General features: G+C 53.9%; 6 protein-coding genes across 10 annotated transcripts in view; 5 read left to right on the top strand and 1 right to left on the bottom strand.

Moving 5' to 3' along the window:
- The window catches only part of NSUN5 (NOP2/Sun RNA methyltransferase 5), a 197,362-nt gene that overhangs the window by 167,259 nt on the left and 2,533 nt on the right, over positions 1-27,570 (bottom strand). The gene's annotated exons all lie outside the window — the stretch shown is intronic.
- On the top strand, positions 92-4,847 carry TBL2 (transducin beta like 2). 4 transcript variants are annotated; one of them, XM_069791613.1, is made up of 8 exons: positions 92-273; positions 368-498; positions 622-806; positions 1,284-1,325; positions 1,465-1,616; positions 2,756-2,882; positions 3,726-3,878; positions 4,270-4,847. In XM_069791613.1, the coding sequence occupies exons 1-8, from the start codon at positions 147-149 to the stop codon at positions 4,724-4,726; spliced, it is 1,374 nt and encodes a 457-aa protein (XP_069647714.1). In that variant the 5' UTR covers positions 92-146; the 3' UTR covers positions 4,727-4,847. The 4 variants fall into 4 exon arrangements, with proteins under 4 accessions (XP_069647714.1, XP_069647711.1, XP_069647713.1 ...); XM_069791610.1 differs by lacking the exon at positions 1,284-1,325 and having other exon boundaries at positions 93-273; XM_069791612.1 differs by lacking the exons at positions 92-273; positions 368-498; positions 622-806; positions 1,284-1,325 and adding an exon at positions 812-925.
- Positions 5,421-9,910, top strand: BCL7B (BAF chromatin remodeling complex subunit BCL7B). Of its 2 annotated transcripts, none has more exons than XM_069791614.1 (6): positions 5,421-5,596; positions 6,004-6,079; positions 6,736-6,832; positions 7,919-8,104; positions 8,333-8,412; positions 8,818-9,910. In XM_069791614.1, the coding sequence occupies exons 1-6, from the start codon at positions 5,505-5,507 to the stop codon at positions 8,908-8,910; spliced, it is 624 nt and encodes a 207-aa protein (XP_069647715.1). In that variant the 5' UTR covers positions 5,421-5,504; the 3' UTR covers positions 8,911-9,910. The 2 variants fall into 2 exon arrangements, with proteins under 2 accessions (XP_069647715.1, XP_069647717.1); XM_069791616.1 differs by having other exon boundaries at positions 7,934-8,104.
- Positions 10,010-16,501, top strand: LOC104322017 (protein SLFN14-like). The gene is given in 6 exon segments (XM_009925026.2): positions 10,010-11,656; positions 11,659-11,733; positions 11,736-11,906; positions 13,016-13,803; positions 14,296-14,386; positions 16,363-16,501. Coding segments are annotated over 4 exon segments (1,182 nt in total). The 5' UTR covers positions 10,010-10,731; the 3' UTR covers positions 13,027-13,803; positions 14,296-14,386; positions 16,363-16,501.
- LOC104322024 (schlafen family member 5-like) lies at positions 15,863-17,251 on the top strand. Its single transcript, XM_069793032.1, is given in 2 exon segments — positions 15,863-15,869; positions 16,363-17,251. Coding segments are annotated over 2 exon segments (879 nt in total). The 3' UTR covers positions 17,235-17,251.
- On the top strand, positions 17,790-21,078 carry LOC104322027 (schlafen family member 11-like). Its single transcript, XM_069793033.1, is given in 3 exon segments — positions 17,790-17,894; positions 18,015-18,834; positions 18,837-21,078. Coding segments are annotated over 3 exon segments (1,083 nt in total). The 3' UTR covers positions 18,995-21,078.

Here is a 27,570-nt window from a genome sequence, read left to right on the forward strand (position 1 = left end):
CCTGCGCGGAGCTCGCAGGGGGAGCAGCGTGGAGCGGTGCGAGCCCCTACTGGCGCGCATGCGCACCGGGTCGCGCCGGCTCCCGCCGGGCGGGGGAGGGGGGGCGGTCGGCGCCGCCCCGCTGAGGTGGCGGCGGTGGCGGGAAGATGGAGGCGGCGGCGCTCGGCGGGTCGGTGCTGCCGGGCGCCCTCGCCCTCCTCCTCATCCTGCTGCTGCTTGCGGCCGCGCTGCGCCGCGCCGCCCCGCGGGGCCTGCCCGCCGCCCCACCGGACGGTGAGTACCGCGGGTACGGCGGGGGTGGGGGGACCGGGGCCGGCCGGGCCGGGCGGCGCGCAGCTGAGCCGAGCCGAGCCTCCGCTCCTCGCAGGCCCCAGGACGAACGGCGACGCCGCCGCCAGGCCGGAGGAGCACCGCAAGGCGAAGCTGCCGGCACGGGCCCGGCGGGACAAACCGCAGCAGCACAGCTTCGCCCACCGGCTGCTGGTCGCCGCCCTCAAGGTACCGTGTGTGCCCCGGTGCCGGTAATCCCGCCGGGCTCGGCGCCTCCTGCCCCGCCAGGGCCCCCCCCGCCTTCTCCTATTCCGCCTCCTCCTCCCCGCTGTGACCGCGCTCTCTCCACAGGGCCACAGCGGCTCCGTCTCCTGCCTGGACTTCAGCAGCAACGGCAAGTACCTGGCGTCGTGCGCTGACGACCGCACGATCCGACTGTGGAGCACCCGGGACTTGACGGCGCGCGAGCACCGCTGCCTGCGCGCCAACGTGGGGCTGGACCACGCCGAGCTTGTCCGCCTCAGCCCTGACTCACGGTAGGGCCAGGCCTCACCACACCTCACCCACTCCCAGCCCAGGGACCGGTTGGGGCGTATAGGCACCAGGACGTCCTGTGGACAGAGCTGCCGGTCACACAGCGCAAGCCTCGGCCGGGGTCAGTGATGTGTCCTCTGGGCTGCACGGAGGCGACATCCCTCATGGGGTCTTAATGGTACCACTGATTCATGGCCTCTCGTGAAAACAGCTGGCATTTTAACGTGGTTCTCAGGGCAAATATCCCAGTGCCTAGCTTGCTGTGCCTGTGGAGGGTGCTTGTTAAGGTCTTTGTCAGCAGGCCCTGCAGCAGGGTTGAGTTGCTGAGCCACTCTGGGGACTGGGGAGAGAGCTCTTGCTGGCGGGGAATGTTGGCGGAAAAGCATGCCTTGGCACTTTGTGAAGTGGCCTCTTTTAAGAGAGAGGAAGGGATCTCGTTTACAGATATGGAGTAATAAATTCTGTTCTTTTCCATTCAGCATTGCAGTTGAGCTAACACAGGGAGAGAACCTAGTGCCGTTGTAAAGCATACAGCTGTTGATCTGCCAGTGTATCCATTTCCCCAGGTGCCACTGAATGACCTATTAGTTTACCTGTTGTCGCTAGGCTGAGCTGAGGTAGACTGTTTCTTAACAGTTCAGAGCGCCTGTCCTTCCACAGGGCATTCATCGTTTGGCTGGCGAATGGCGAGACTATTCGTGTCTATAAAATGACCAAGAAGGATGATGGCAGCTTCACCTTCACTGCAACTTCAGGGGACTTCCCAAAGAAGCACAAGGCTCCTGTCATTAACATAGGAATTGCAGAGACAGGTATGGAAATGAGCTGCTCACTTGTTGAAGCTCGAGATCGGCTTTGATTTTCTTGAAAAGCGAGAGCTGCTGGGTTGAAAGTGTTGGAGTTTTGGGCATTCTCAAGGCCCATTTCTGCACCAGTACCTGATTCTCTGTAGTCTCTTAGGTGTCACTTTTTAGCCTTTGTTTACTGCTGAGTGAACTGAAAGATGTCATTTTCAGACAGATTATATTCTTGTAAGCTCAGAACTAGCTCCCCAATATGCACAGTCTCTCAATTTACATTTTCAGGGACGCTGTTGCAAAGAGGTCTGGTCTCAATATTGAGAGGATCGCTGTTCTCTGGCCCACTCGTCTCTCTTTAACCAGTCAAAAATCTCTCTAGTGAGTTAATGTGGTCTATCTTGGACTTCTGGGGTCTTCTACAACAGAGGCTGGGGGGGATGTGTTAGTGGTGAGGGCTTGATGGATTAAGGCTTCAGGTATGTGACAGTGGGCAGTTGGAAGTGGGTGGATGTGAGTTCACCTCTGCAACAGGAGAGCAGAGAAAATGTTAACCGAGACCTTTGTTCAGCTGTGACAGTGAAAACTGAAACCTGTAACAAGTAGCTGAAAGGTAAACAGGCAACTCCCTGTCCGGGCTGACATGGAAAAGGGGAAAGCATTGCAAGTGGAAACAAGCAGGAGTCCAAAATGCTGACACAACCAGTAATCACGGTTAATAGCAGTGTGACTTGTAGTCAGCTACCGGTCACCATCTGAGACTTGAAAGCTACAGATACCTCGAGTTGTGTTTTAATCATCTGGGGAAGACCGAGTCTGCTGCGTTACTCCTGTGGTACCAGCTTAGTGCTGAGCTCTGCAAGTGGGGTCTGAAGGGTGCTGGGGTGAGAAGCATGCCTGGTCTCTGAGTGCCCACTGATGGCTGCTGAAGCCAAGGGTGCATTAAGGCATAACCAGGAGCCAAGTCTTCTGATACTGCTCTTTGCTTTGTCCCAGGAGATTGACACTCCTTGAATTTTGGTGCTGCATTTGGTTTTCTTCACTGTCTGGGTTCAGGGAGAGGTTGCCCTGCTTAGGGACTGTCCTAGGCCTTTGATAAGTCTGTGGCAGCGTTAGGCCTGGGACGTCTTCTGATCTTTGTCTTTTTCCTCCAGGAAAGTTTATCATGACAGCTTCCAGTGACACTACCATACTGATATGGAGCCCGAAGGGTGAAGTCCTGGCCAGCATTAACACTAACCAGATGAACAATGCCTATGCCACGGTGTCGCCCTGTGGGAGGTGAGAGGCATGAGGTATTCCACGCTGCTCCTGCTGCAGAGTGGGAAGCCACAGGAGCCAACAGGAACCTTGCTCCTTCCCAGAGGACGTCATCAGTTCCGACCATCAGCAGTTAACTGTTATTTTAATGCAATTTTTGAGGGTTCCACATTTTAAAAAGGGATTCCGGCCCCCGAGAGCAGCCCCTCCAGGAGCACTGACTCTCACCTGTGTAGTCTCAGACACTTGGTGGGTTGCCGTTTTGCCTCAGCACTGCTGTTCCTATTAATCATCTCCTGAAGAGCTGAGGAGAACAGCGTTGGCCTCACATAGCAGAGGTGGGACAACACAAGTGGCGTATGAAAAGCAAGCAGCATTTCTAACTTGTTTGTTACCTTTTAAAGGTTAATTATAAAATTAAAATATTTGTTACTGGGTTTATCAGGAAAATCTTGTTCCTCACTCTGTCTCTAACTTGTGGCTGCAGGAAGACTTGCCATGCTCCAAGCTCAGTGCGTTTGGGGATCAAAAGCATTTAGGTTTTTTGCTTTGGCCTATGAGTTTCTCATTCCTAAGTTGTTCTGGTCCTTGGTGGCCTTCCTTAGCGTTCCCTTTACCAGCCTGGCTTCAGTGAAAAGTGGAAACTTCTTCAGCTGACCCAAGCAAAGATTCGAACATAAGAGTGTGGATGGCTTTGCCTTCACAGAGCCCTGTCTTAGGCGCCCCTCTGCCTGGGAGGGCTGCCCCTGGCCCCTGCCTTGCTCAGGGGGCCAGAGGAGAGCTCTGTAGGGCTGGCCCTGCGGCCCGGCCGGAGTAGGTGCTCTGTAACAGGTGCCCTATGTCTCTGCTTGTTTGTTCACCCAGGTTTGTGGCATCCTGTGGCTTTACCCCTGATGTGAAGGTGTGGGAGGTGTGTTTTAGCAAGAATGGAGACTTCCGGGAGGTGGCCAGGGCTTTTGAGTTGAAAGGCCACACCGCTGGCATACATTCCTTCTCCTTCTCTAATGACTCAAGGAGGTAAGTGTGTGTTACCCGCTGCCTGAAGCAGTACACCCTGGCTTGCCCTCAGGCCACGTGAGCTCACTCCTTCCAGTGTATGCCAGCAGCCTGCGCAGGGGGGCTGCACCCCTGTGCAGTGTGGGGAACACTGCCATGCGTGCTCTCCTGGGAGCCCAGGGCAGCAAAACCCTGACTGGCTTGTGCCACCTGCGTATTCCCTCTGGATTTCCTCCTGGGGGTGACTGCCATCCGTGCTCTGCAAAGAGGACGAGGACTGTATGTGTGTACAGATTCGTACTTCCCAAAAGAGCTCTCTGTCCACAAAGGATTCCTCATTCGCAGGTGTGGCAGGGGAAGAGGTGCTGCCCGATTTCCTTGCACTCACCTGTGCTCTGTCTCCTGGCTGCAGGATGGCGACTGTTTCGAAGGATGGGACATGGAAGTTCTGGGACACAGATGTGGAATATAAGAAGCAACAGGATCCATACCTGCTTCTGACGGGGAAGTGTGAGGTGATGGAGCCTTGTCGAATCGCCCTGTCCCCTGATGCTCGCGTCGTCGCCATCTCTAGCGGCACAGACATTGTTGTGTACAACACGAGAAGAGGAGAGGAGGAGGAGCGCTTTCTCGCCGTGCACGGACAGTGCATAACAGACTTGGCTTTTGACACTAACAGCCGCTACCTGGTGTCGTGTGGGGACCGGGCCATCCGCGTCTTCCACAACACTGCTGGTCATCGGGCGGTGGTGGAGGAGATGGAGACCATGCTGAAAAAAACTGGGAACAAAGCCACCCGAGAGAGGCTGGAGCAGCAGATCTCCAGTGCCCGCAAAGCGCTGGCCGCAATCTATGGCAAGAAGCACTAATCCTTCCCCCACTGTGGCACGTCCCGGCTCTCCACGGTCGCAGACAGCTGTGTTCTGCCTTTAGGGATTATTTTTTTTAATAACACTGAACAACTTGTAATAAAAGAGCATGCAGACTGCGTGCCCAGGGCCTTCCTTGCGTGCTTTCTGACTGGCGACAGAGAGCTGGGCGCTGCGTCTGCTTGGGGATGGTGGGGGGCAATGGAGGGGTGACGCTGTTGTGCCTTTCTCTTCCAAGGGCTTGTCCCCACCTGCTGTCTCATCGCTATCCCGTGGGAGTGATTGCTCAGATGGGACCAGTGTGCTTTTCTGGACTTAGAAAAGGGGGTTTTGGTGTGTGGTTTGGGTTTTTTTGCAGAGGAGCTGCCCCAGCTCAATCTGCGATGCTAAACGGTGGGCCTTCTGGTGCGCAGAAGCAGGCAGCGCTTTAATGCTGCTGCCTGCAGGGCTCCTTCCATGCGGGTCGGGCAGTTCAGGTCATGTACGACCGCCATGAGCACGATGCGGACTAGAGGCCCCCGGGTCGTGCTGAGCGCCGGGCGGGACTTGACCCAACATAAGATGGCGGTGCTGGCGCCGCACCACGCAGGAGGGCGGGGCGAGCGGCGCAGGCGCAGTACGCGCCGTCGCTCTCCGTCACCCCCCCTCCCCCCGCGTCCTTCCTCCGGGCGTGGCGAGCGCGGTGACGCAGGACGCGCAGGGCGGGGGCGGGGCGCGCGCATGCGCGGAGAGAGGCGGCGGGTGCTGCGGAGCCGGGGCTGCCGGGGCTGCGGGCGCCATGTCGGGCCGCTCGGTGCGCGCCGAGACCCGCAGCCGCGCCAAGGATGACATCAAAAAAGTGATGGCGGCCATCGAGCGCGTCCGCAGATGGTGAGAGGCGGGGCTGCGGGGGGGTGGGGCCTGCCCGGCGTGCAGCCAATCACCGCACCACACGGGTGCCGGTGGAGGTGCTCTGGTAGCGAGTATCCAATCAGCGTGCTGTGTCGGGTAGTGGGCAGGGATAGCGAGGCAGCAGCCAATTAGCTCGCTCCGTCTGCTCGGGGGTGCGGAGGGGACCGGAAGCGCCGGTGATCGGCGGGCGGCCCGACCAATCACGATGAGGATGGCGGGGTGAAGGGGCGGGCTGCAGCGGTGCTTTCGATTGGCGTTACCCCGGGCCAATCGGAGCCTTGCGGGAGGGGCTTGTTGCCAGGGTAGCCCCGGGCCCGGCTTCTCCCGGCCTCGGCTCCTGGGGGGGGGGGAGGGGCTCGGCGCCGTTAACGGCTGTGTCCGCGCAGGGAGAAGAAGTGGGTGACGGTAGGCGACACTTCCCTGCGGATATTCAAGTGGGTGCCGGTGGCGGACAGCAAGGAGGTGGGTACCGCGCGGGGCCGGGCCCTTCTCCTCAGGGCCGCCCCGGGCCCGGCCCGCTCCGCGGCGGGGGGCCGGAGCCGAGCCGGGCCCTGCCGCCCCCAGCCCCGGCTGAGCAGCTCGCCTCAGTGGCTCTGCAGGGGAGAGCCCTGGGGCTCCCTGCTGCTTCTTCCCCTGGCCTCTGCAGCGGCATCGGGCCTCTGCCCGGGGGTCATGCCTCAGTGCAGCCTGGACTGTAACGTCTCCCACGGACCTCCATCTGCTGTTGCCCTGCAGCAATGCGGCCGTGCTGGTGGATCCGTACCGTTTTTCTCCCTTGCACCTGACCTCACACGCTCTTGGATGATCCCCTCTCGCTGCCTGTGATCCTTTTTGCCTTAATCCCTGGAGGACTTGTTTTTATTTGGTGGTACTCCTAGACAGGGGTCAATTTCCCCTTTTACTCCTGATTCTGAGGCCTTCACAGCTGAAGTTTTGCCTCTCAGTTAGAAAAGTGCCCAAAAAGGAAAGGGAAAAGGCCTGCATGAGCACACCCCTCTGGGCTGCTGGGAGAGAGAAAGGGGAGTGGCTTCTCTGGAGCAGTTTGTGCACCTCTGCATTCTCTTGCCAGTGGTGGGCTCCTCTGACCGTGTATTTCTGCTTTTCCTTTTCTCCTCAAGAAAGAGAAATCCAAATCAAGTAGCAGCACTGCCCGAGAACCCAATGGCTTCCCAGCCGACACCTCTGCCAACTCCTCTCTTCTCCTGGAGTTCCAAGGTGAGTCTGGCTGAGCCCCCTTCAAGCTGGGGAAAGACTTCAAGGCCTTATAGAAGCTGAGATGTTGCTGGCTTATGTATGCTGCGTATATTGGGAAGAGCAGTGTGCGTCTTCAGTGCAGGGTTGTGCTGATCCAGTTCTGGACTGTCCCTGCTGAAACTGTTCATTTTTTCTGTCAGAAAGAATTTTAATTGTCTGTTTCTGGGATCCTCTTGTAGGAAGCTTCGTGGGGAACTGGAGGAGTGGGGGTTCCATTCCCACTTTGTGGTCCCTGCTGGGGAGAGGCCAGTAGCTGCCTGCAGCTGAGCCTGCTGCTTCCAGCAGTGATTTGTATGGACCTTAGGATGAAAGGGCAGAGGATCTCCTTGACCTTGCTCTTGGTACCGGAGCACCGCAGCCAGCCACAGACAGGCCGGGCTCTGTGGTGGAGTCAAGCAAGGCTCAGGCAGCGCATGGGCTCACTGCTGGAGCAGAGTGTATGCCTGTCCCCAGCCTCTCCACTCAGCTCTTGGTGCAGCGAAGGGAAATTGGGGACTGTGTTGGCACTTCCAGTAGATGCGGTGAGAAGGTTAGCGTTGCAGGTCTGCAGTTTGGGACCACTTTACCTGGAAAAGATGTGTGCCGGGATTGCCTCCCTGTCCAGAGGCAGGTGCTGAGCGTTGGTGCTGCTGTCAGATTGCAGCCCCACAAACGGAAGAGGTACAAAAGCCTGGTACACAGGCAAGAGGTCTCCTGCCCTTGAATGCCTGGGGCCCTTGCAAGCTGCAGACGTACAATTTGTCGGCACAGCGCTTTGTATTACCTCTGTGCCTTCTGCTCATTCTTTCTGAATAGCCCAGGGTCACTCTCTGTCTGCTCAGACTCATTTCCTGGGCAGAAGCACCCCCTCTCCTGTGGCATGTATCTGATGCCAGCTGTGTCCTGGCGGGGAGTCCTATGCCTGGCAGCACTTAAGTTGATCAGTGACAGTGAATCCCCTGTACTTGGACTGCCTCTTACTGTGCTCTTCCTTCTCCCTAAGACCCTGGCTCTCAGTGCTGCCCTCGGCTGCCTGTGCCCCTGGGTCAAGGTGCTCTTCTTCACTAGGTGCTGTTTCTGCAGATGAGAACAGCAACCAGAGCTCCCTGTCGGATGTCTACCAGCTCAAGGTGGACAGCAGCCCCAACTCCAGCCCCAGTCCCCAGCAGAGCGAGTCCATGAGTCCTGCCCACACGTCTGACTTCCGCACGGACGACTCGCAGCCACCCACCCTGGGGCAGGAGACGCTGGAAGGTGGGTGCTGGGGTGCTGGGCTGGGAAGGGAGGAGGTGGATGGCTGGGCCTGGGGAAGGCCCTGCCAGAGCTGTTGCTTGTTCGGTGGGTGACTGAGGTACTGCTGGAAGTGGACAGGGCAGTGGAGACTTGTCTTCTGCTGGAGGTCTCTTCTCCTGGCTCAGCACTGAGCTGGGTACCCCGGTGCTCCTGGGTGGGCAGTTTTGTTAACCCTTCTGTTCTCCCCAGAGCCCTCCCTGCCTTCCTCAGAAGTTGCAGACGAGCCTCCCACTCTCACAAAGGAAGAGCCAGTGCCCCTTGAGACTCAGGTAAGGGAAGGGGCATTGAAACCATGACTAAACACGCATGGAGCCAGCTTGGCCCTTTCACCCTCGTTGCTGCCCCTTGTAGCAGAAACATCTGGAGAGATGGACTTGCTCTGCAGTCCCAAAGTGCCCTCCAGGAGCTCCCCAAACCTTCTGGCTTCCTGAGCTGTCCCCTGGTTCAGTTCAGGTGTTAAAAGTGTGAAGAAAGGAGGTGGAGGTGGAGTAAAGCAGCAGTTCTAGTCAACTCCAGGGCTGAAGTGGATTCTCACTCCTGGTGCCCTGGGGCTTCCTCACAGATGAAAGCCTGGGGTGTCCCCACAGTGTGACAGCCTTGTCTAGGTCCACGTGGCTTGGTGGGCACACTGAGCTCCCGTCACTGCCCATGACCTCTACCTCTGGCTCTTGCAGGTAACTGAAGAGGAGGAGGACTCTGGTGCGCCGCCTCTGAAGAGATTTTGTGCCGATCAGAACTCTGTGTGCCACACGGCCTCGGAGAGCTAGCCTGCCCACCCCTGGGGAGAGCGCCTTCGCCAGCCCCTCGCAGAGCTGCCTGCCCTCCCCTGGGGGACGGGGAGCTTCCCTCCAGCCCGCCCCTTCCCCAGGGACGGGTGCTCCCACCACTCGCCATCCAGCTGCCCTGCCCTGCCCTGCTCTCCAGGGCAGGAGCCTCCCGCCAGCCCCGGCCGAGACAGCCTGCGCTCCCCCGGGGCGGATGGGGCTGCCACCAGAACCTGCAAATTTTGCCTCTATTTATTGGCTCCCTCTCTCCCTGCTGACCTGTTCTGTAGCATGAGGGTCTCCGGTGGGCGGGCGGGCCGTCTGCCTGCGCGGGGGGAGTTGTCTGCAGGACTCCCTGCTCTCCCTGGCGCCCGGGGCACTGGCAGGAGCCGTTTGCCTGCTTCGGGCCCGCCTGCCCACCCTCCCGGGAGAGCCGCCTTCCACCTGCGAAGTGATCTGTCCGCTCCCTCCCTTGAGAGCGCCGGCAGGAGGTGGGAGGCGGGGAGAGGCCGAGTCCTGCCCAGCCGCGGCAGGGATCCGCTGGGACGCTGTGCAATAAGCTGCTAGTTCAAGCCATTGGTGTTGGGAGAGCCGGGAGCGCCCCCCCCAAAGGAGGGCAGGTGCCGCCGGCTGCTGGCGAAGCCCCCGCGGGGCAGACCCCCATCCCGGCAGGGTCTGCAGCCTGCTCCCCTCGCGGCTGCCCCAGCCCCCCGAGAGCCGGGGGAACCCCTGCGCCCGGCCGAGGTACCCCCCAGTCCCCGGGATGGGGAAGGATGCGGCAGGGTGCCGGCTTCCCCCCCCCTTCCCCCTCCCAGGCAGCCCCCCCCCCCCCCCCCCGCCCCGTGCTCCTGCCGCCAGCCCCCGGCCTCCCCCGCCGCCACTGCATGTCCCGCCGAGTCTGTGATCGAGCCTGGCGAAGCCGAAGGCGCGGCCGCGCGCGGAAGTGGAAAGTTATTTTAGCACTGAATAGAATATTTTTAAAATTAAAACTATTTGAAATACAGCGCCCGGTGTCTGCGGGGCGGGGCCGGGCCGCTGGCGGGAGGTTGGGAGCGGCGGGAAGAGCCGCGCGGCGCCGGGACTCACCGCCCCCCGCGCCTGCGCCCGCGTCCCCCCGGGAAGGCAGGGCCGGGCCCGGGCCCGTTCTCCACTACCCCTCCCTGCCCCGCCCGTCCCGGGCCCGCCGTCCCCTCGGCCGGTGCCCAGCGCTGTCCGGGAACGGGCGGGGGGGGGGAGGCGGAGCGCGGCACCGAGCCCCGGGCCCAGCCGAGCCGGCGGGGGCCGCTGCCGGGGCCGGTTGCCGGCGGCGGGACCAGCCCGGCGCGGGCAGAGGAGCCGGGGACAGCCCCGCCGCCATTTGCGACGGCCCCGTCGAGCGGGGCACCCCCCGGCCCGGCCGCGCAGTTCCCGGGCGGGCGCCCGGCTCCGCTCTGCAGCCCTGCGGGGGTGGGGGGGGGGGGGCGGGCAGCCGGTCCCCGCCCGCCCCGGAGGGCTCTGCCTGCGGCGCGGGGTCTCGCCGGGCTCCTCGGCTCTGCCGGCCGCGGGCGGGGGGGACCCAGGCCTCCCCGCGATGGGGAGTCGGTCGGAACTGCTCCCGTAAACGGCCCGCGGCTGCCTGCCCGAGATATCTGGGGTATGGCTTGTACGTAGCTTCAGGGTAACTTAGAGCCCGATATGCAAAAGAGCCCAATAAATTAGCTTACTTAACATGACGTCTCTGGGTGTCTCTGCAATAGCCTGTCTTTGATTTGCTTGTGTGTTGCAAGTAATGATTTTTATTTTCCAGTTTATTAAATCTAGCGTGTAAGCCTAAGCCAAAGGCGTATGGTTTCCTTTGTCACACTGCGGTGTATAATCAATCGTGAGGTGTTTTTAATAATTTATCATTTCAGGAGCAGGATGGCCAGACAAGAAGGGCAGCTGCTGATTAATTTGAAAACAAACTATCCTGATGTGGTGGTAGATATTGGGAAAATAGTTTTAGGAGGGAGATCCAGAAAGAAGACCTCTCACAATCAGAAAAGGCAACAAAAGGAGCTTTCTATAGCTGTGTGCGCATTGCTGAATTCAGGAGGAGGAGTAGCGAGGATGGAGAGCAAAGACAAGAACTACTGCTTTTGGGAGCACGGCATTGGTCTGGACATTGAGCAGAGCCTCGGGGGGTGCATGGACAGCACCGAGACCAGCGAATACTTCACGTGGATGCAGCAGCAGAGTCACTTGCTGCTTTTTGTTAAAACATGGAACTGTGGAGGTCCAGAGCAGAGAAGTGCAGCCACAAAGCTGCGTATCTGTAGCCTGAGCACTGTTTTGTCCCGTAGGTCTTTCACTTTGGTTGTCCCTATGACTTTAAGCGACGTGGCTGGATTTCTGAGGAGGAAAGAAAGCTGTGCCAAGTGCCATGATGAGAATGGGCCAAGCGCTGAGAAAGCTCTGCTGAATTTTGATGGGGGAGCAAAGGAGACCCCTCTGAACACCAAGGAGTGCAACATCCAAGATGCCACTGCCAGATTTTTAAAGAGAGACAAACTGATTGTTGGGGAGGTCCTGGATTTCACAGAGGCAACACATATTGAATTTAAGAACTTCTCTACAGAGAATGTCTTGGAATACATCAGAAAAACCCTTCCAAATTATGTCTCTGCCTTTGCAAACACTCAGGGTGGTTATTTATTTTTTGGAGTGGATGACAGCAGTAAAGTCATTGGAAGCCATGGTAAAGTGGGGAAAGAAGCTTTAGAAAAAACAGTACTGATACCATGGGCTCAATGCCCATCCATCACTTCTGCGGCTCTCAGGCTGGCGTGCATTTTAAGACTTACGTCCTGGCGTTTATGACGAAGCAGAAGGCTTGCAGGGCTATATATGTGCTGTGCGAGTCGAACCGTTTTGCTGCACTGTTTTCTATGATAACCCTGAATCCTGGATAGTGACAGGTGACATGATCAAAAGACTGAGCGTCAGGAAATGGACGGAGCTCATGACAGCTGCAGACCCAGGTAAATGTCTGCATTTACCTTAGCGCCAACTTAATTTCTGCCTTGGTTTGTAAGCTTTCAGGAGGAAACACCAACTTCTTTTGCCCTGTGTTCTCACCAAACCTAGAAAAGGGCCTTTGGCTCATGGCACAGTCACAGGCACTGGGGGTGACAGTATGGTAACTGGCCTCCAACGGCAAACCGTTCTGTGAATCATTACTCTCTGAACTGGTTCAGGAGGACTTTTTGAAGCACTCCCAACTAGAATAAGCCTTCTGAGGGATCCCATATGCCCCTAAATGAAGTGGAAACATTCAAAATCGCCCAGGAGCTTCTATTACTCTTAATGAGAATTGCAGAAAACTTTTGAAGCTGGCTTTGTCTGTTAAGATGCTTAGGAGGGAGTGGTGGCCTGGTGGAAATCCGGCCCCTTTAGGTGCCTAAAAGGGGTTTATTTTGAAAAATAAAAAAGTCCTTACTGGTACTGATCCCCATGGAGTGAAATCTGCAGCGTTTGATGCACTAGCAACGTTTAACCTCCATGCCCTGGTTTCATCTGCGTAGATCCAGCATCCTGGCACAAGTTGCATGCCAGCACTAAAGTAAAATAATCATTTTAGCTGTAATGGTGGTGTCAAACTGACCTGCAACTTTTCCTCTCCTTCCCCTTATCAAGTACTAATAACATCTGTAATGAAGTTGGCCATGCTAGGGTAGCTACTAAAACCTGGCCAGTCGTCTCTTCAGAGATCAGCCTGAGGTTGAGGAAAATCCTTTCAAATCTGCAGCTCAGCAAGCAATGCTCGGTATTCATCAGGCTGCTAACCACTTCCCCTTTCCGAGGCTCACACACACTTCGGATACCTACTGAAACGTCACTCTGCACACCTGGTGTGGCTTCGTTGTTGTTAAAGGCTGTTTTAAAGGAGCAGGGGTGCAAGGCTTTGCTTGTTTTAAGGCATGTTGTCCCGCTTCATTGTGAAATCCTTCCCCTGAAAAAGCTATGTCCTGCATTTTGTTCCATCACCCCACAAGACATGTCAGAGAGAGTCCTAGAGAGTTTATTCTCACCACAGATTTGAATAAGAGTTTTTCACTCTTAAGGTGAAACTAACCCTCCTTTCCTACAGGTTCCCTGTAACACAGATTTCCCTTGAGTGTGTATCCATGGCAGTGACCGCATGAGCAAGGCATATACTAGTCGAAGGGGACCTCCTGGACCAGCGGAACCCCAGCATGCCAGGTGGCTCTGGCCTTGTGTGAAACCTCTCCTGTGGCCCTGGTCTGCACTTAGAGCTGGAATGTCTGGTCTCTTCAAAGGACACAGTCACACAAAAGACAGAGAGGCTGATGTTGATAGGAGGGGAACTTTATTTTGATGTTGATAGGAGGGGAACAACAGCAAGGGCTTTTGGAGATGTGTATCTACTGAAGTGACTTGTGGTACACGTAGGTGGTTCCTGTAGCATGCTGGTGTGCTGAACTGGCATGTCAGGTGTCTTTCACCTGTGCACCGGGGTCCCAACAAACTCATCCCACATGGGGTCTAGATCTAGCCTTTGAACTGTAACGCCATCTATGCTGTGAGCCCTCCCTCTTCTATAGCAAATCAAGATCCTGTTGGTTTGACAGAATACTGCCATTCGTAGCTACGTAGGCAGCATTTTCTTGAGTAGGATTGAGAGGGGAGGTTTTAAATTGATCATTCTACTTACTTTTTAGTGCTGGGTTTTAAAAGTTCATATGGAAGGATTTTGATGGGTATAACATATTTCTTTCTTCCCCCAGGATCTTTCAGATCTGGCTGATAAATTTGAGAATGAGCTCAGCTTGGCAAATGGTCCTCCTCTTATCAAGCCAGTTTATTCAAAAGCTGGTCTCCAGTGTGCATCTGAACTCCAAGAATGCCTCTACCCAGGTAAGCCATTTTTTCTGGATATTTTTTTGAATTTAAGATTGTATTTGACAGAACTTCTAGGAAGGTAACGTGATATAAATACAAGATTTTAGGCAAACAACTGTTAGGATATTTAAAAGATGCAGTTGCTCCAAGAATGTTGATTTCTCTGATTTTTCAGGTGTTTTGATCTCTTCTCCCATTTTTGTCACCAAGTATAATCCCTAATGCACACAACTGCTGAGAATATACCTAGTGTCCCAGGGGTTTGAGCACTGTCTTCCCTCTGTTATGCTCAAAAGTCTTGTTATGGACAAAAAAGAGAGAGAATAATTTATTTCTAGCATAACTGAAATCTAAGTAGTCTAATCAAAGAATTATCATTAGTCAAGGTCTAGTTATTACAGATAAAGAAAGAAAAGGACAATAAATGAATACCACTCTGAAAAAAGTAATAATAATAATAATAATAATAATAATAATAATAATAATAGTTACCTGCACATTTCCTAGTATCCATCACTGTTCCTGGCGTTACACTCAGCCTTCCACTGGCACTCAGGATCCTGCTGTTGATGGCTCCAGTCTGCTAGGAGTTGTTAGGGTGAGTTGTCAGCATCCCCGGTGCTTTCATCAGGAGTACATAGTTGATGCTGATGGTTTCTGTCTCCTGCTTCTGGATCCACTTGGGGTCACATGCTGTAGGTTTGCTAATGCAGTTTTACACCTTGTTCTTTCTTCACTGGTCTGCAAGTTCACTGCTTTATTGGAGTTCAGTAAACATGGCGTGTTTCACAGAAGTTAGATGCTTGTTCTCTGTTACCCTTAAAATCAGTTTTGCTCAGCTCTGGAGCTGCATTTCTTTATCTGACCATCTGAGAGCTGTTTCTGGCCTTGGGATCTCCTGTGCTCTGTCTCTCACTGCCCCACACTTGAATTCAGCCCTGCATCCTGTATCCCACATCTCAAGACCTCTGCTGTCCTACCAGACCTGTATTTCTGCACTCTGCATCATCATGTTATAGGCAGAAGGATTTTATCCTGTGCAGAAGACCTGTATAAATTGATGGTTGTTATCCACAGCCACCTGGTTATCAGAAAAAATGCTTTTACAGGCAAACAAGTAAAAACAAAGCTCCAAACAGGTCAACAAAAATTCAGACAAAGCAACCAGACAAGCCCCAGACCTGAGGCCTTGCAAACTCAGTACACTCCCTATGGCTTGGTACTAGCAGTGCTGTATTGCTGGTCTGCAGGGCTAAGCACCAAGTATTTGGGTGTCAGGTGTCTGATCGGCTTAGACATTTATCTCACCCAATAAGTTAATTCTGCTGCCCTACTCAGTGCCACAGGGGAACTTCAGGCTGGACACACAGGGGAAAGTAAAGCTTAGTCCTTACCATGCAGGGGTGGAGAACCTCGTTGTGCTTTTATTTTTTAGATGAAGACTGATTATTTCAGAAACACTTCAGCTATAAAAGCAGCGGTGGTTGCTGAGCAACAGATACTCCCACATACCAAGCCCTGAAAGACAAGGGAACAGAAGTAGCCAAGGGCAATGTAAATCCTATCTTCCTGCAGAGCAGGGTTGTGGCTTTAGGTCAAGCTCTGAGACACATGGGAGAGATGTAGCATTCCAGGTTCTTGTGGAGTATCAGAACCACTCCAATCAGTAGCAAACAGATACTTTCTCATTAAACATAGTCCGTGGGTTATTTTTTTTCCCAAATTCTGACCTATGGATGTATGTATTAATTGCTATTTTTTCTAATTAATTTTTGTAATTTTGCTATCTTTTCACATCTGTTTTCAGGATTAGTCTCAGATGATTGATTTCCTGACTGGTTAATAGTGTTTTGGTACAAGGATATTAATTTGTTTCTTGATGAGAATGTGTTTTTTAAATGGAAGGCTGTGACACAGTCAGTGTAAATGTATGCTTGCCCTTGAGGTTTGTCTGTGTGTTATCAATGTGCATAGCTGTAATTTTAACCTGTAAAGTTAAGAGATGATTTGTGTTAGTATTTTTTAAAATCACTGTTACTTGTTATTTTGGAGGAGCACCAGGTTTAGCGTTGGGATGAGAAGTATCTTCATGTATTCCCCTCTGTTTAATAGGAATGTGTATCTATACATCAGGAGACTGATGATGCTCCTGGGTGCCTTTTTCCTTGTTATATGCATTGTGTTTAACCAGTCAGGAGTGTAGGAGATGCTGCAAGTGGGCTGCTCCATCTGGTTCCAGCACCAGTCTCTCACTGTGGCAGCAATATCAGAGGTCAGAGGAATACCTACCTAAATAATGAGAAGGGAGATAGAAAGGAGGCAGATCCCTCCAAAGAGACTTTTTCTTATTCCATTTAGAAGTCAGGCATGCCTGAAGCATGGAGTTTATATCTCTTTTATTAATTAAAAAATCCTTACAGATTTACCACCAGGTATCATGGGAATGCTGAAGTTTTTACTCACACTAAATCATTTACTTTGATGACCTCATGGTATAATATATTCCTCCAGTAACTGGAGTGTTGAGTAAATTATTTGCTGTATTTTGTTTTCCTCATTTTTTCTTTTTTCTAGTGGGTTCTAGTGAAATCAAATGGAAGCCAGAAACCATCTGCACCAACCTATTCTCAGAGTATCCTGGATTAGAGGATTTAATGAAAAAACAAATCCATCCACTTAACAAGGGGGTACTGATATTTTCAAGGAGTTGGGCTGTTGACATTGGATTGCGGAGAAAACAGGATGTTGTGTGTGATGCTCTCTTAGTAGCTGAAAATGTGTAGCCAGTATTGTATACCGTAGTCAAGGATGCCCCTTCTGCTGAGTCTGAAAACTCAAGAGAAACTGCTTATGCATTAAAGCAGAAACTAGTCAATGATGGGGGATATGCTTCAAAAGTGTGTGTGATTCCCCAAATACTGCACCTGAATGGCACAGAGAAGCAGATGGAAGTTGCAGAGGATGACATTTTCCAGCAAGAGAACCAAAAAAACCCATGTGGTTATGGCAGCTTGTACCCAGAGAATTACATCCTCACCTCCAGGGACATCCCCGCATTCCTGCATGCACTTGTGATTGTTGTGCTGTGCTTTAAGTCCTACTTAAGTGACCATCTTGGCTATGAGATTTTCAACCTTCTCACTCTCAAACAGTATGAGCAGCTCTCCAAGAACCTGCACAAAGCCAAGGAGCAGTGTGTCCTTGGTGTTCCTGGAACAGGGAAAACAATCATGGCTTTGAAGATCATTGAGAGAATAAGAAACATTTTTCACTGTTCCACAAAAGAGATACTCTACATTTGTGAAGAAGTTTGTGGGGTAAGCAGTAATGTGTATTTCCTCTTTTTTCTTTCTTTCATTCCATCTTCTGTACATACAGCACAAGCCCTGCTGATTTTATATCTGTTTGCCAAATATATAACTTTGGCTGACACAAACATACAATAATCATCCCAATAAAGGTGTTAATATTGAAAGTATTATTGAGCCGAGCTCTGGCCCAGATCCAGCGTTCACTGACTGCAGGGAGAATCCCATGTTCAGTGATTGCTGGATGGTGTTAGACCTTCAAAAGACGATGGCCTTAGTTTCACAGGCTATCACAGCTGATGCTGACACCAAAACTACCCACCTGCCTTTCTCTGTCTCCACACTGCCTGTGCTGGGTCTGATGCAAGCTCTTGTGCAGCTGTGTTAGGAGCTGGCTCTTGGACCTGGGCCATCTAGGCAAGGAGAACAGAAACTGCTCCCCTTTTGGTAGAGGATTTCAGGCAGAGCAGTTCCCCAGTCCTGTTCTCACTGTGTTTCCACTTGTGTCAGCATGGAGAGGTCACCAAGGCCACCGCGCTGGACAAGGCACCTTGCATCAGGGAGTCGAGGCCCAGCTCAGGCCCAGCAGTGCCCAAACAGCAGGTCCTGGCCTTGGCAGGCAGAAGTGCTGCCAGTCCCTGCTCATCCTGGGGAGAAAAGGGTACCCGTCCTTCCCACGGGAGCTCGGGCACCATGCTGCCTTCCCTGGGCTGGGGAGAGCAAGGCAGAGAGACGCCCCTGGGGAGCCTTGCCACGGGGTCCCCATGGAGGAAGGGTGGGCCTGAGCCTCCTCCTAGGGTAGAGCCAAGGCCAGCACACAGCCAATCCACTGGAATAAATGTTTCCACCAGGAAAATGGTAGAGCATGCTGCAGCTGAGATAGGAAGCTTTGCATTTTTAGACAGCAAGCAGCAATAGCCCTCCAAGCAAGAGCTCACTGAGAAATGGAGGCAGTCAATATGGATTTGTCTGCTTGCATCTTCTTTTTATTTACCATATGGTTTTGGGGGGTTTTGGTTTCTTTTTTTTTTTAGAAATGACATCTGCTGGTCTGTGACACATGTTGCCTTCTTAAATGGGGACTTCCCAGAAGTGAAACACATTGTAGTTGATGAAGCTCAGAATTTTCGTCCTGAAGAAAACTGGCACCAATGTGCCCAGGAGCTAGTCAAGAAAAAAAGTGGCATTTTCTGGGTCTTCCTGGATTTCTTCCAGTCTACTCACCCATACGGTTGTGGTCTTAAGTTTTCAGAACTATATCCTCAGGAATGGTTGACCAAAGTGGTCTGTAATGCCAAGCAAATATACAATGTCATGTTTAATCTCATGGAGGAAATCCTCCAAGAACATAACACAGATATGCCCTATGAGGTGCTGGAAGAGTTGTTTAAACAGGCTGAATGTGCCCATTCTTTGTCAGGTGACTACATAATAAAAAAAAATATGGGAACATTTGAAATGGCAGAGTACGTGACCAGGCAGTGCAACAGCTACACCCAGCAAGGCTATCCCATCAAAGATACCGCAATCCTGTGCAGTACACAGCATGGAGCCTGGGTGTTCAGTCAGATACTGGAACCTGAGCTAAAAAGACAAATAAGGAAATGCAGGGTGAGGTTGGTCTTGGGGCTAGCGGAGAATGTTTTAGAAGATGTCATTGTTCTTGACAGCATCCGACACTTCTCAGGCCTAGAAAGGAGAATTGTGTTTGGCATCCACCCTGTCCCTGCACAAAAGGAATATCTCTCAATCTTTTGCTCTGTGTGGCATCCAGAACCCGCACCAAACTCCATTATCACAGAGAAAAGACCTTCTTAAGAGAGACATCTTTAGATGACGGTTTACTCTTACCTGGGCCTGTGGACACTAGAATGCTTTGCTCATTTCTTGTTCAGTGATATTATAGGGCAGCCTTAAGATTTTTTTTAATGCCCTTTCTGTAGTCTATGCCAAAAAAAAAAAAATTAGGCAGTTTCATATATATATATTTCATCATGTGTACACCTGAAGGATGTCATAAAATTGATTTTAATTAAAGGACATCACCACCTGGAGAGAACAAATTGCTGAAAATGGCAATTGCAGAAGGAAGTCAACAATTACAAACTACTTGGATAAATCATAGAACAGTTTGGACACTTGTACTTTCAATTCCTCTGCTCTTTAAGCTGATGGCATATTCTGAGTTGTTTCAGCACTACCAGAGTGGAACCACTGGTTGGAAACACAACAGGGGCCATTCTTGTTTACATCCCTGCTGGTGCTGGTGCAAATGGTCAAAACACTGCTTTTTTTCAATGGTGGGGAGATTTTTGTGAATTTTCAGCCAAATTGTCTCTTTTCTCATCCAAAAAGGTAGAGCCACAGCTTGATTTTGGGAGTGGTGGTGACTGTCTTTACCTCTGCTGCAAATGGGGCTATGGTTTTGTGGACACATTGAATCATCTTAAATGCAGGTTTCTGCCCATGGAGGCAGTTCTGTCCCCAGGAGTACAGTCCAAAACATCTCCTAAGCAAGCTCAGGTGTGCAACAGTGTAGTGAGTTGGAAACTTGGGTTCTTTTTGGCAAATTAGTCTTTAGCTTAAGCTCCACCTTGTCATGCAGCTGCCAAAGTGCGAGTGCTGGCATGAGGGGTAGCAAGAATGTGCTTCCTGAAGAAGGAGGCAGCGCAGGATCACAGTAAGCTTGAGGTTGGAAGTGACCTCTGGAGGTCATGTCATCCAACCCCCTGCTCGAGCAGGGACACCTAGGCTGCCCAGGACCATGTCCACATGGCTTTTGAATATCTCCATGGATGGAGACTCCACAACCTCCCTGGGCAGCCTCTGCCAGCACTCTGTCACCTTCACAGTAAAAAACTGCTTTCTGATGCTCTGAGGGAACCTACCGTGTTTCAGATTGTGCCCATTGCCTCTGGTCCTGCACTGGGAACCACTGGAAAGAGCCTGTCTCCATCCTCTTTGCACCCTCCCTTTGGGTATTGATACACATTGATGAGGTCCCGCTTGATCCTCCCCTTCTCCAGGCTGAGCAGTCCCAGCTCTCTCAGCCTTTCCTCATGGGAGAGATGCTCCAGTCCCTTAATCATCTTCATGGCTGTCTGTTGTACTCTCTCCAGTATGTCCATGTCTCTCTTGTGCTGGGGAGCCCAGAACTAGGCACAGTGCTCCAGGTGTGGCCTCACCAATACTGAGCAGAGGGGAAGGATCACCTCCCTCAACCCGCTGCCGACACTCCTCCTAATGCGGCCCAGGACATCAGTAGTCCTTTTTGCGGCAAGGGCACATTGCTAGCTCAAGTTCAACTTGTTGTCTACCAGCATCCTCAGCAGCCTTCTCTGCAGAGCTTCTTCCCAGTTGGTCAGCCCCCAGCATCTACTGGTGCCTGGGGTTGTTCCTCCCCAGGGGCAGGACTTTGCGATTTTCCTTGTTGAACTTCATCATGTTCCTGGCGGCCCATTTCTCCGGCCTATTGAGGTCCCTCACTTGAGGCTTCTCCCTTGCGCTCCTCTCTTTTGGTAGCTGCTCACATTTGTACCCACTCAAGCTGTTTAGAAACTGCAGTGGGTCACCAAGGTTTCCTCATTCTAACTAGGACTATTGAAGTACTGAAGTCAACAAGCTGCTGCAATATAGTGTGCATGTTGACAGCCCGATTCTTGCTGTCATGTCAAATTTGACATAAGCAGTATGGTTCTTCAGACTCTGATTGTGCAAAAACCTGTTGAGAATCTACCACATAATTACATCTTTTCTTTCTGTCACAGATGCCAACTGTTGCCAGAGCTTTGCCAGTGTTTGTCTAGTAATGTAGTTCCTATTACTGCTTACTCTAATACTAGCTTTTAAAAAGCTTAATAAATAGTGACATGATAATGTCTTATTTGCCCAGAAAAAAAAAAAAAAAGAAGCTATTTCACTGTTACTTTTGTACAATTGTATCAGCTTTCTGCTTTTCTGTAATAAATGGCTTCCTTTCACAGAGGGAGAAGTCCTTCTTTGTACCACCTCTACCTGATCAGCTGCACGCAGGCATCTGGGCAGCGTGCGGTCAGTTGAGTCCCAGAGAAACTCTTCCTTTATGAACTGGGACCTGCCCAAAACCTTGGGAGCTGATATACTCCCCTGGGGAAAATCGCATCCTTACCATTCTTGGTCACCCAGCCTCAGCTTTTCAGGGGCCTTTCCCCTTGCCCACTTTCAACATGCGCCTCTTCTGCTTGGGACGTGACTGTTCGCAAAACCCCACCAACCACCACTGCTCCCTTGCACGGTCCCAGCCTGCAGGACATTTTGAAGCACAGCTCACGTCTGCTGCAGGAGGACACTAAGGAAGAAGCAGTGAGGTGTCTTGGCACTCCCAAAGACCCCTGCACCCCCATGGGGTACCCAGCCCACTGGCCACAGACCCATGGCATCCCCATCAGCCAAGTGAGCCTGGCAGGAGTAAGGGAGAGATAAGTACCTTTGGGATTCAGCATGCAAAGTTGCTGCCAGCCCCAAAAGAAAGATCCCAAAAGAGGCCAACAGCACAGCCAAGCCTCTGTGCCTTATGCACCTGCTGAGCAGCAGCCTAGGTGGAGCTGGGCTCTGCTGAGGGGAGCTGCAGTGAGGACAGGGCAGCCACAGTAGCTCAGAGGTGACATCCCAAAAGTACCCTGGGTTGCACACAGACCATCCCAACCATGTGACCAGTGTTCCCTTCACAATGGACATCCTGCCAGGGCTCAAACCTCTTTGGCCATGGCCTTCCTGGGTCTTCTTGCTTTCCTGGACATCAGCAGAGCTCCTGGTCATGTCCAGGGCAGTCTAGTTCAAGGGGCAGGCCCAAACTCCTGACTTCTCTGGATGGTTTGTTCTTATTTGCTGGGGGCACGGAGCCAACTAAACCCTAAGCTGTTAGACAGAAACACTGGTCACCAGAAAGCCAAGCTTCAACAAAAGCAAGACGGTGACCATTGCCTCTAGCTGCTGCAGGTGTTGCTGGGTGCATCAGCACAGCAGCAGGCAGGCACCAGCAGGGGAAAGGGGCACTCCGGGAGTGGTGGGGAGCAGAAGCATCAGCCTGATGTCTTCTGCTTCTGCAAGGAAGATGCTTTGCATCTTGAGAGACAAACATAATCCCAGAGGTTTGGGCTTTCCTGAGGTCAGCTGTCCAGCAGGAGCGTGGGCCCTGCCGGCAGAGCAGTGTACCGTCAGCAGGAATGAGGGCTACAGCCTGACTTACCCTCACTGGCACTTCCCGTGTAACTCTTGCGCCCACCTCCTGTGCCCTCAGCTTGGCGTTAACATGACCCATCTCTGAGGGAGAGCACATTCACTAAGTCCCGAGCCATTGGGAAGAAAATGTCACCAAAAGATAGCTCCAGGGCTGCGCAAGCTTTCTGCCGACTTCATCTCCTTGTGACTGCTACATCTGGGGCAGCTGCTGCAGTACAACGAAGAGAGGGTGCATGTGTACTGTGGGCTAGGCCTGTGCCCAACTGGGTGCAGAGCATGGCAAAGGCTCTAACATTTCCAAGTGTACCTGGCTGGTAAAGAGGGAGCTGGTCTCTTCGGGAGAAATAGGAGGAGCGGTTTGAGCAGGGTTTCCCCTTGTGAACATTGCTGCAGCCCCACCTACACACACACAGCCTGCTTCGTGAGGGTGGTGCAACACAGGACTGCTGCTGGGCAGATGCCCCTTTTCCACACATAGCAACTGGAAGGACTTTTGTGTCCCTTAAGAGAGGAAAAAAAGAAAGAAAAGGGAAAGAAGCCACCCCTCTCACAGGAGAGAGGAAGCTGTAACTTCTGCAGTCGCAATCCTGCCCCATGAAGCTTTGTCCTGTCTCTGTGACTCCCCGCCCGGAGCAGAAGTATTTAGTCAGCCCTGCCTGTCCCAAGGGCTTGTAGCAGCGGTGTGATGCTGTTTCTCTGCAGTTTGCAGAAGGCGCCGGAGCTCTGGCTGGGCACTGTCCTCAAGCCATGCCGTAGGAGTGAACCTGTGGTTTCAATGTGGCAGGTGGTGGGATGCTCCAGATGCAGATGAAAGGCAGCTCCATAGCTGGTGGAGAGGTACATGCACTGCTGGGGGCAGCTCCTAGGCAGTGCAGGCCGAGTTGCTCAACTTTGCTTTTTTAAAGTAATGCCTTTAATTTACTTGCCACAGAACCCTGTGGGTGGTGGGAGGGGGTGGCAAGGCCCCTGGGCCTGTGGGGTGACACCTCGCCAGTGTCACCCACACACAAAGGCCCTGACCTGGTGCTGCTGGGCCTAACCAGTGGGGCTGTGCCCTGAGGCTCACCTCAGCCCACCAGAGATCATCGCTTGGTCTCCTGCTCTTGGCTCTCTCCTGGCGAACCGGCGGGCTGGCTCCTGGCTGTGCTGCAGCTTCCTTCATCTGGGGGAGACCCACGGTCGGTGCTAAGGCTGTGCAGCCGGTATAGGCCTTCAGCCCTGCACTGGGGCATTGGACGTGGCGAGGGGCATGGCACAGTGGGGGCTTGGCCTCTCACGCAGCCTTTCTTTCTACTTGCAGCCCAGCTACCCTCTCCCCAGCCATGCTGGCGCATCAGTGGGGGGGGACCAGGGGAAAGAGCTTTTCTGACCATGGCAATGGGAGAGGTGGGTGCAGAGATGCTTTCTAGGTCGGTGCTGGGAGCCCCCCAGGCAGGAATCAGCATGCCCAAATGTGCCTGATCCTCCCCTGCCCATTGGGAGACCCTGCTGCTCCTCAGGGGTGACAGTGCCCTAGGAGAGGCCATTGGCTGCCTGCTGCCAGCCCTGGGAGGCCCTGGGATGCACAGAAAGGCACAGGGAGGTCCCTGGGTGCCACGAGAAAGGCACAGCAATCCCGCAGTGTAAAAAGGAAATGGTGTATTTCTATGTCGGCAAAGTCAGGTCCCCACAAATTCAGGGCTTTTCAGGAAAAAATAGCCTGCAGAGGATTAACAGTCTGACCCAAACTCATGTAGCACTGTTAAGCCTGCCTGGGCTCTGGAAGCGTCACTGCCACAGCCTGCATGGAGTCCCCTTGGAGCCCGCGCAGGATGTGGGTGCCCAACAGCCAGCAGTTTCGGGCTTCCTTCCCTCCTCGGGCACAGCCCGCTTTCGGGCCCCCTGTTGCATGCATTATGCCCACCCAGGTGTCTGGAGAGAAGTTTTTGAAGGTGTCCCCATCTCACCTCAGCTCCACCCTGCCTTTCTAGCCAGGAGGTGTCAAACAAAAGGCTCGGGAGCCCAAGCAGAGCTTTGGCAGGGTCAAGCTACCCAGCTGAAAAGCTGCCCCCTGTAGCTTCCCTCTCCCCAGGCACAGTTCCTGCCTGGGATTTCATTGTCCCATAGCACAGGGTGGTGGCTGCACAGCTCTGGGTACCCCTGACAGCGCTGGCCTGGGCACCCCGCAGCGCCCAGGCTGTGCGAGCCCCTGGATGCTTCCCCCTGCAGCTCTGCTCCCATGAGTGCCCAGCACTGCTCCTCCTCCTCCTCCCTCCTCTCCACCCGTGGAAAATCCCCTCCTCAGCAGAGATGTACAGCTACAGCAGGGCACACTGCCAGAGACCAGGAGGTGCAAGGGCCACGAAGAGCAGGGCTACAGCCAAGCTGGTACAGCAAAGCCTTGGGAGAGGGCTGCCCTTGGAGCAGGACTGAAGCTCCAGCCCTGCTTCCTGCAGTGGCCTTTCCCTGCCCCACCAAAGCTCACCCACTGCCGAGTGCAGATTTCACAGCTACCGAGGAAAGACCCACAGCATCAGACCCAGTGGTTTGCAGATGGGGCTTTACTGAACAGACGAAAGCACTGGTGTTAACAGCCTGGCTGGCTGGCACTGGCGCTCGTCATGCTGGAGGAGGCTCTTGCTGGACATCTCTCTTGGGAGCCTTTGTGCCAGAGAGGCTCTCCTGGCACTTGCCAATGTGGACCAGATCTGCTCCGCAGGGCTGAGGAGTTGAACACAAAGCTCTGTAGTCTTGTATGCACAGTGAGGTGCAGAGCACCACTGCAAGTCTAGTCAGGACACATGTGGTGGGATCTGCTTCTGTCTGGAGAGAGCAGGCCCATGGTCCATGCAATGCAATCCCAGCCTGCTGCTCTCCGCGCCATGAGGGCTGTCGGGAAAAGACCCTCTTTGCCCAGGGGCTGTGGGGACTCAAAGGAAGGAAGGGCACTGCTGGGCAGGGGCAAACACCAGGCATGTTTGGAGAGCCTTACCTGAGGATCCTTATCCTCCTTGCCACCACAGTAGTGGGCTTTTCCCTCTACCTTGTCGAGGAGGCGGGTCGCTGCTCCTCACAAAGCCCACTGGGTAATGGGGAAAGGCTGCTACCGCAGCAAGGACAAAGTCTCACATCTCGACCAAGACCCTCCTGCCTCTCCACTCTCCCAGTCGCCCCCACTGCCATGGTCCCATTCAACCCCACAGCCCCCTCAGTGCCAGCTGTGCTTGGGGCTGCAGAGAGGCACCTGGCATCGGGGACTGACCCGTGCCATTCCCATGGTATGAGAAAGGAGAGGATGCTGTCCATGTCCAGCCCCGTGGCTCTGGGATTTGCTTCCCCCACCCACAGCTGGGTCACCAGCCCCCAGCTGGCCCAGGTCTGGCCTGAAGCTGGCCCACACTCACCTTTTCAGAGGTGAGGACTCCAAACAGCAAAGACTCAGCTTGTCCTCTGGGCTCTCCTCAACCTCCACGGATGGCCCTTTTCTGCCCTCTCCCCACCACTCTGGAGTGCCATGAATGCAGGAGCCCTGCACAGAGAGAGAGGGGTGAGCACAGGAGGTGTCACTGGGCAGCAGAGAACTGGTGCAGCCCCACACAGGACAGTCAGCCCCCACGCTCCTAGGGCTTAGGGACCTTCCCACCTTGGCTCCCCGCAGGACAGGAATACTCTTTTCCTCATTGTTTTTCACTGCCTGCAGCACCTGGGCCTCCCATTGCTCTCGCTCTTCTTTCCAAGCCTTTGGGGGAGCCACTTTTGCCCTTGCCTTCTGCTGGCACTTCTTGCGCAAGGAGTCCCAGAGCTTGCGTCCTTCCTCCTCCGTGCATGCATGGGGCTGCGCCTGCAGGGCCATGGCAATGCAGCAGCAGTCAGTGTTAGTCTCCCTGGCGGAGGGCTGAGGGGATTTTAGCTCCCTTCCTCCTGCCCCTTCTTCTCAGCCTTTCTGTCAGACCTGGTTTGCTCACAGTCCTCGCAGGCCTGACTGCAGAGCCTTTCTGCAATGACCCCTGAGCCAAGTGGCCATGGGGCTGAAAGCAACCCAGCTGCTTGCTATCCCAGACAAGCCCGGCAGTGCTGTCACCATTGCAAAGACCACCAGATCAATTCTTCAGGTGTTTCTGGAGATGACAGAAGTGAAGGCTGTCTTCTAAATGGACAGAACAACCTGCTGCCTCTCGAGAAAACCTTGGGAGAAGTGCTTCAGCCTTCAGCTAAGCACACGATATGGGGTCTTGTAAGACATGACATCCATATCACTATGCTTTTCTACAGGTGGATACGACACAGTCCCTCCAGGAGCCCATGCTACGTACCAGTCCTGCCCTCCTCTTCCCTGCCCTAGCAGGGGATGCAGGTTAGGTTCCAGCTTCCCACAGTTGTTGGCTGCTGCATGCCTCTTGCCGCAACCGATGCCACTGCAGCACTGCCAGCTCGCTGTGGACACACAGTGGGAGGAGGTGGTGTGAGCATAGGGCGACCGCTCTCCAGCCGGGGCTCCCAAGCTGGGTGCACACCGCACCTGCAGAAGGCGGCTCTGCCGAGAGGCCAGGGCCAGGAAAAGCGCCTGTCTCCTCTGGTGCTGCGGGGAGTGGGAGGAAGGGCAGCGCGGGAGAGGAGACACTGCCCGTGTCTGGAGAGATTTACCACTTGAGCTTGTCCTGCAGATCCGTCTGGCCCTCTGATCCCTCTGCCCCCTGCACTTGTGGGTGACCTGCCCCAGGATGCACGTCACCACCTGCCGCAGGGCCTGGTGTGTCCGTGGGGAAAGGCTCCTGCAACAGCAAGGACAAAGTCTCTCTGACCCTTCAGCTGTGACCCTCCTGCCTCTTCCTGCTCCCAGCCCCACACCTATGTGGCCCCATTCGGCCCCACAACGCCTTCAAGGCAGGAGGAGTTTCAAGCACCTGCTTTGGCCCCTGCCATCGGGCTCTAACCCAGCTCATTCCCATGGCTGAAGAAATTCCCGGGCGCTCTGTGAGGCCCCACGGCTCAGGGGTTGGCTTCCCTGACCCCCCACCAGTGGCTCACCACCACCCCAGTGCCCCAGGCCTCGGCTGGAGCTGGCGCACTCTTACTGCTTAGGGGGGACAGTGTCGTCCTTGCAGACTGTGGGTGGCTCTTCTCCGGCCTCTTCCCACTCCTCCATCATCATCTCCAGGAGGTTGGGGCTGGAGTCCCCCATCTCTGTGCTAGCTGAGGGGCTGACTGATGCTTGCTCAGAGGAACTGGATTACTGCACAGGAAGAGACTCTCATACAACAGCCCTGTACCTGGA

Source organism: Haliaeetus albicilla, chromosome 9 (genome assembly GCF_947461875.1).
Source record: "Haliaeetus albicilla chromosome 9, bHalAlb1.1, whole genome shotgun sequence".
In the NCBI taxonomy this organism is placed as follows: Eukaryota; Metazoa; Chordata; class Aves; order Accipitriformes; family Accipitridae; genus Haliaeetus; species Haliaeetus albicilla.

Excerpts from the sequence above, each read along its gene's own strand:
- TBL2 (XM_069791613.1), top strand. The coding sequence starts at position 147 with ATGGAGGCGGCGGCGCTCGGCGGGTCGGTGCTGCCGGGCGCCCTCGCC. Across the intron at positions 807-1,283 it reads CGCCTCAGCCCTGACTCACG|CATTGCAGTTGAGCTAACAC; the intron begins GTAGGGCCAGGC and ends TTTTCCATTCAG. Across the intron at positions 1,617-2,755 it reads CATAGGAATTGCAGAGACAG|GAAAGTTTATCATGACAGCT; the intron begins GTATGGAAATGA and ends TTTTTCCTCCAG.
- BCL7B (XM_069791614.1), top strand. The coding sequence starts at position 5,505 with ATGTCGGGCCGCTCGGTGCGCGCCGAGACCCGCAGCCGCGCCAAGGAT. Across the intron at positions 6,833-7,918 it reads TCTTCTCCTGGAGTTCCAAG|GTGCTGTTTCTGCAGATGAG; the intron begins GTGAGTCTGGCT and ends CTTCTTCACTAG. Across the intron at positions 8,105-8,332 it reads GGGGCAGGAGACGCTGGAAG|AGCCCTCCCTGCCTTCCTCA; the intron begins GTGGGTGCTGGG and ends TGTTCTCCCCAG.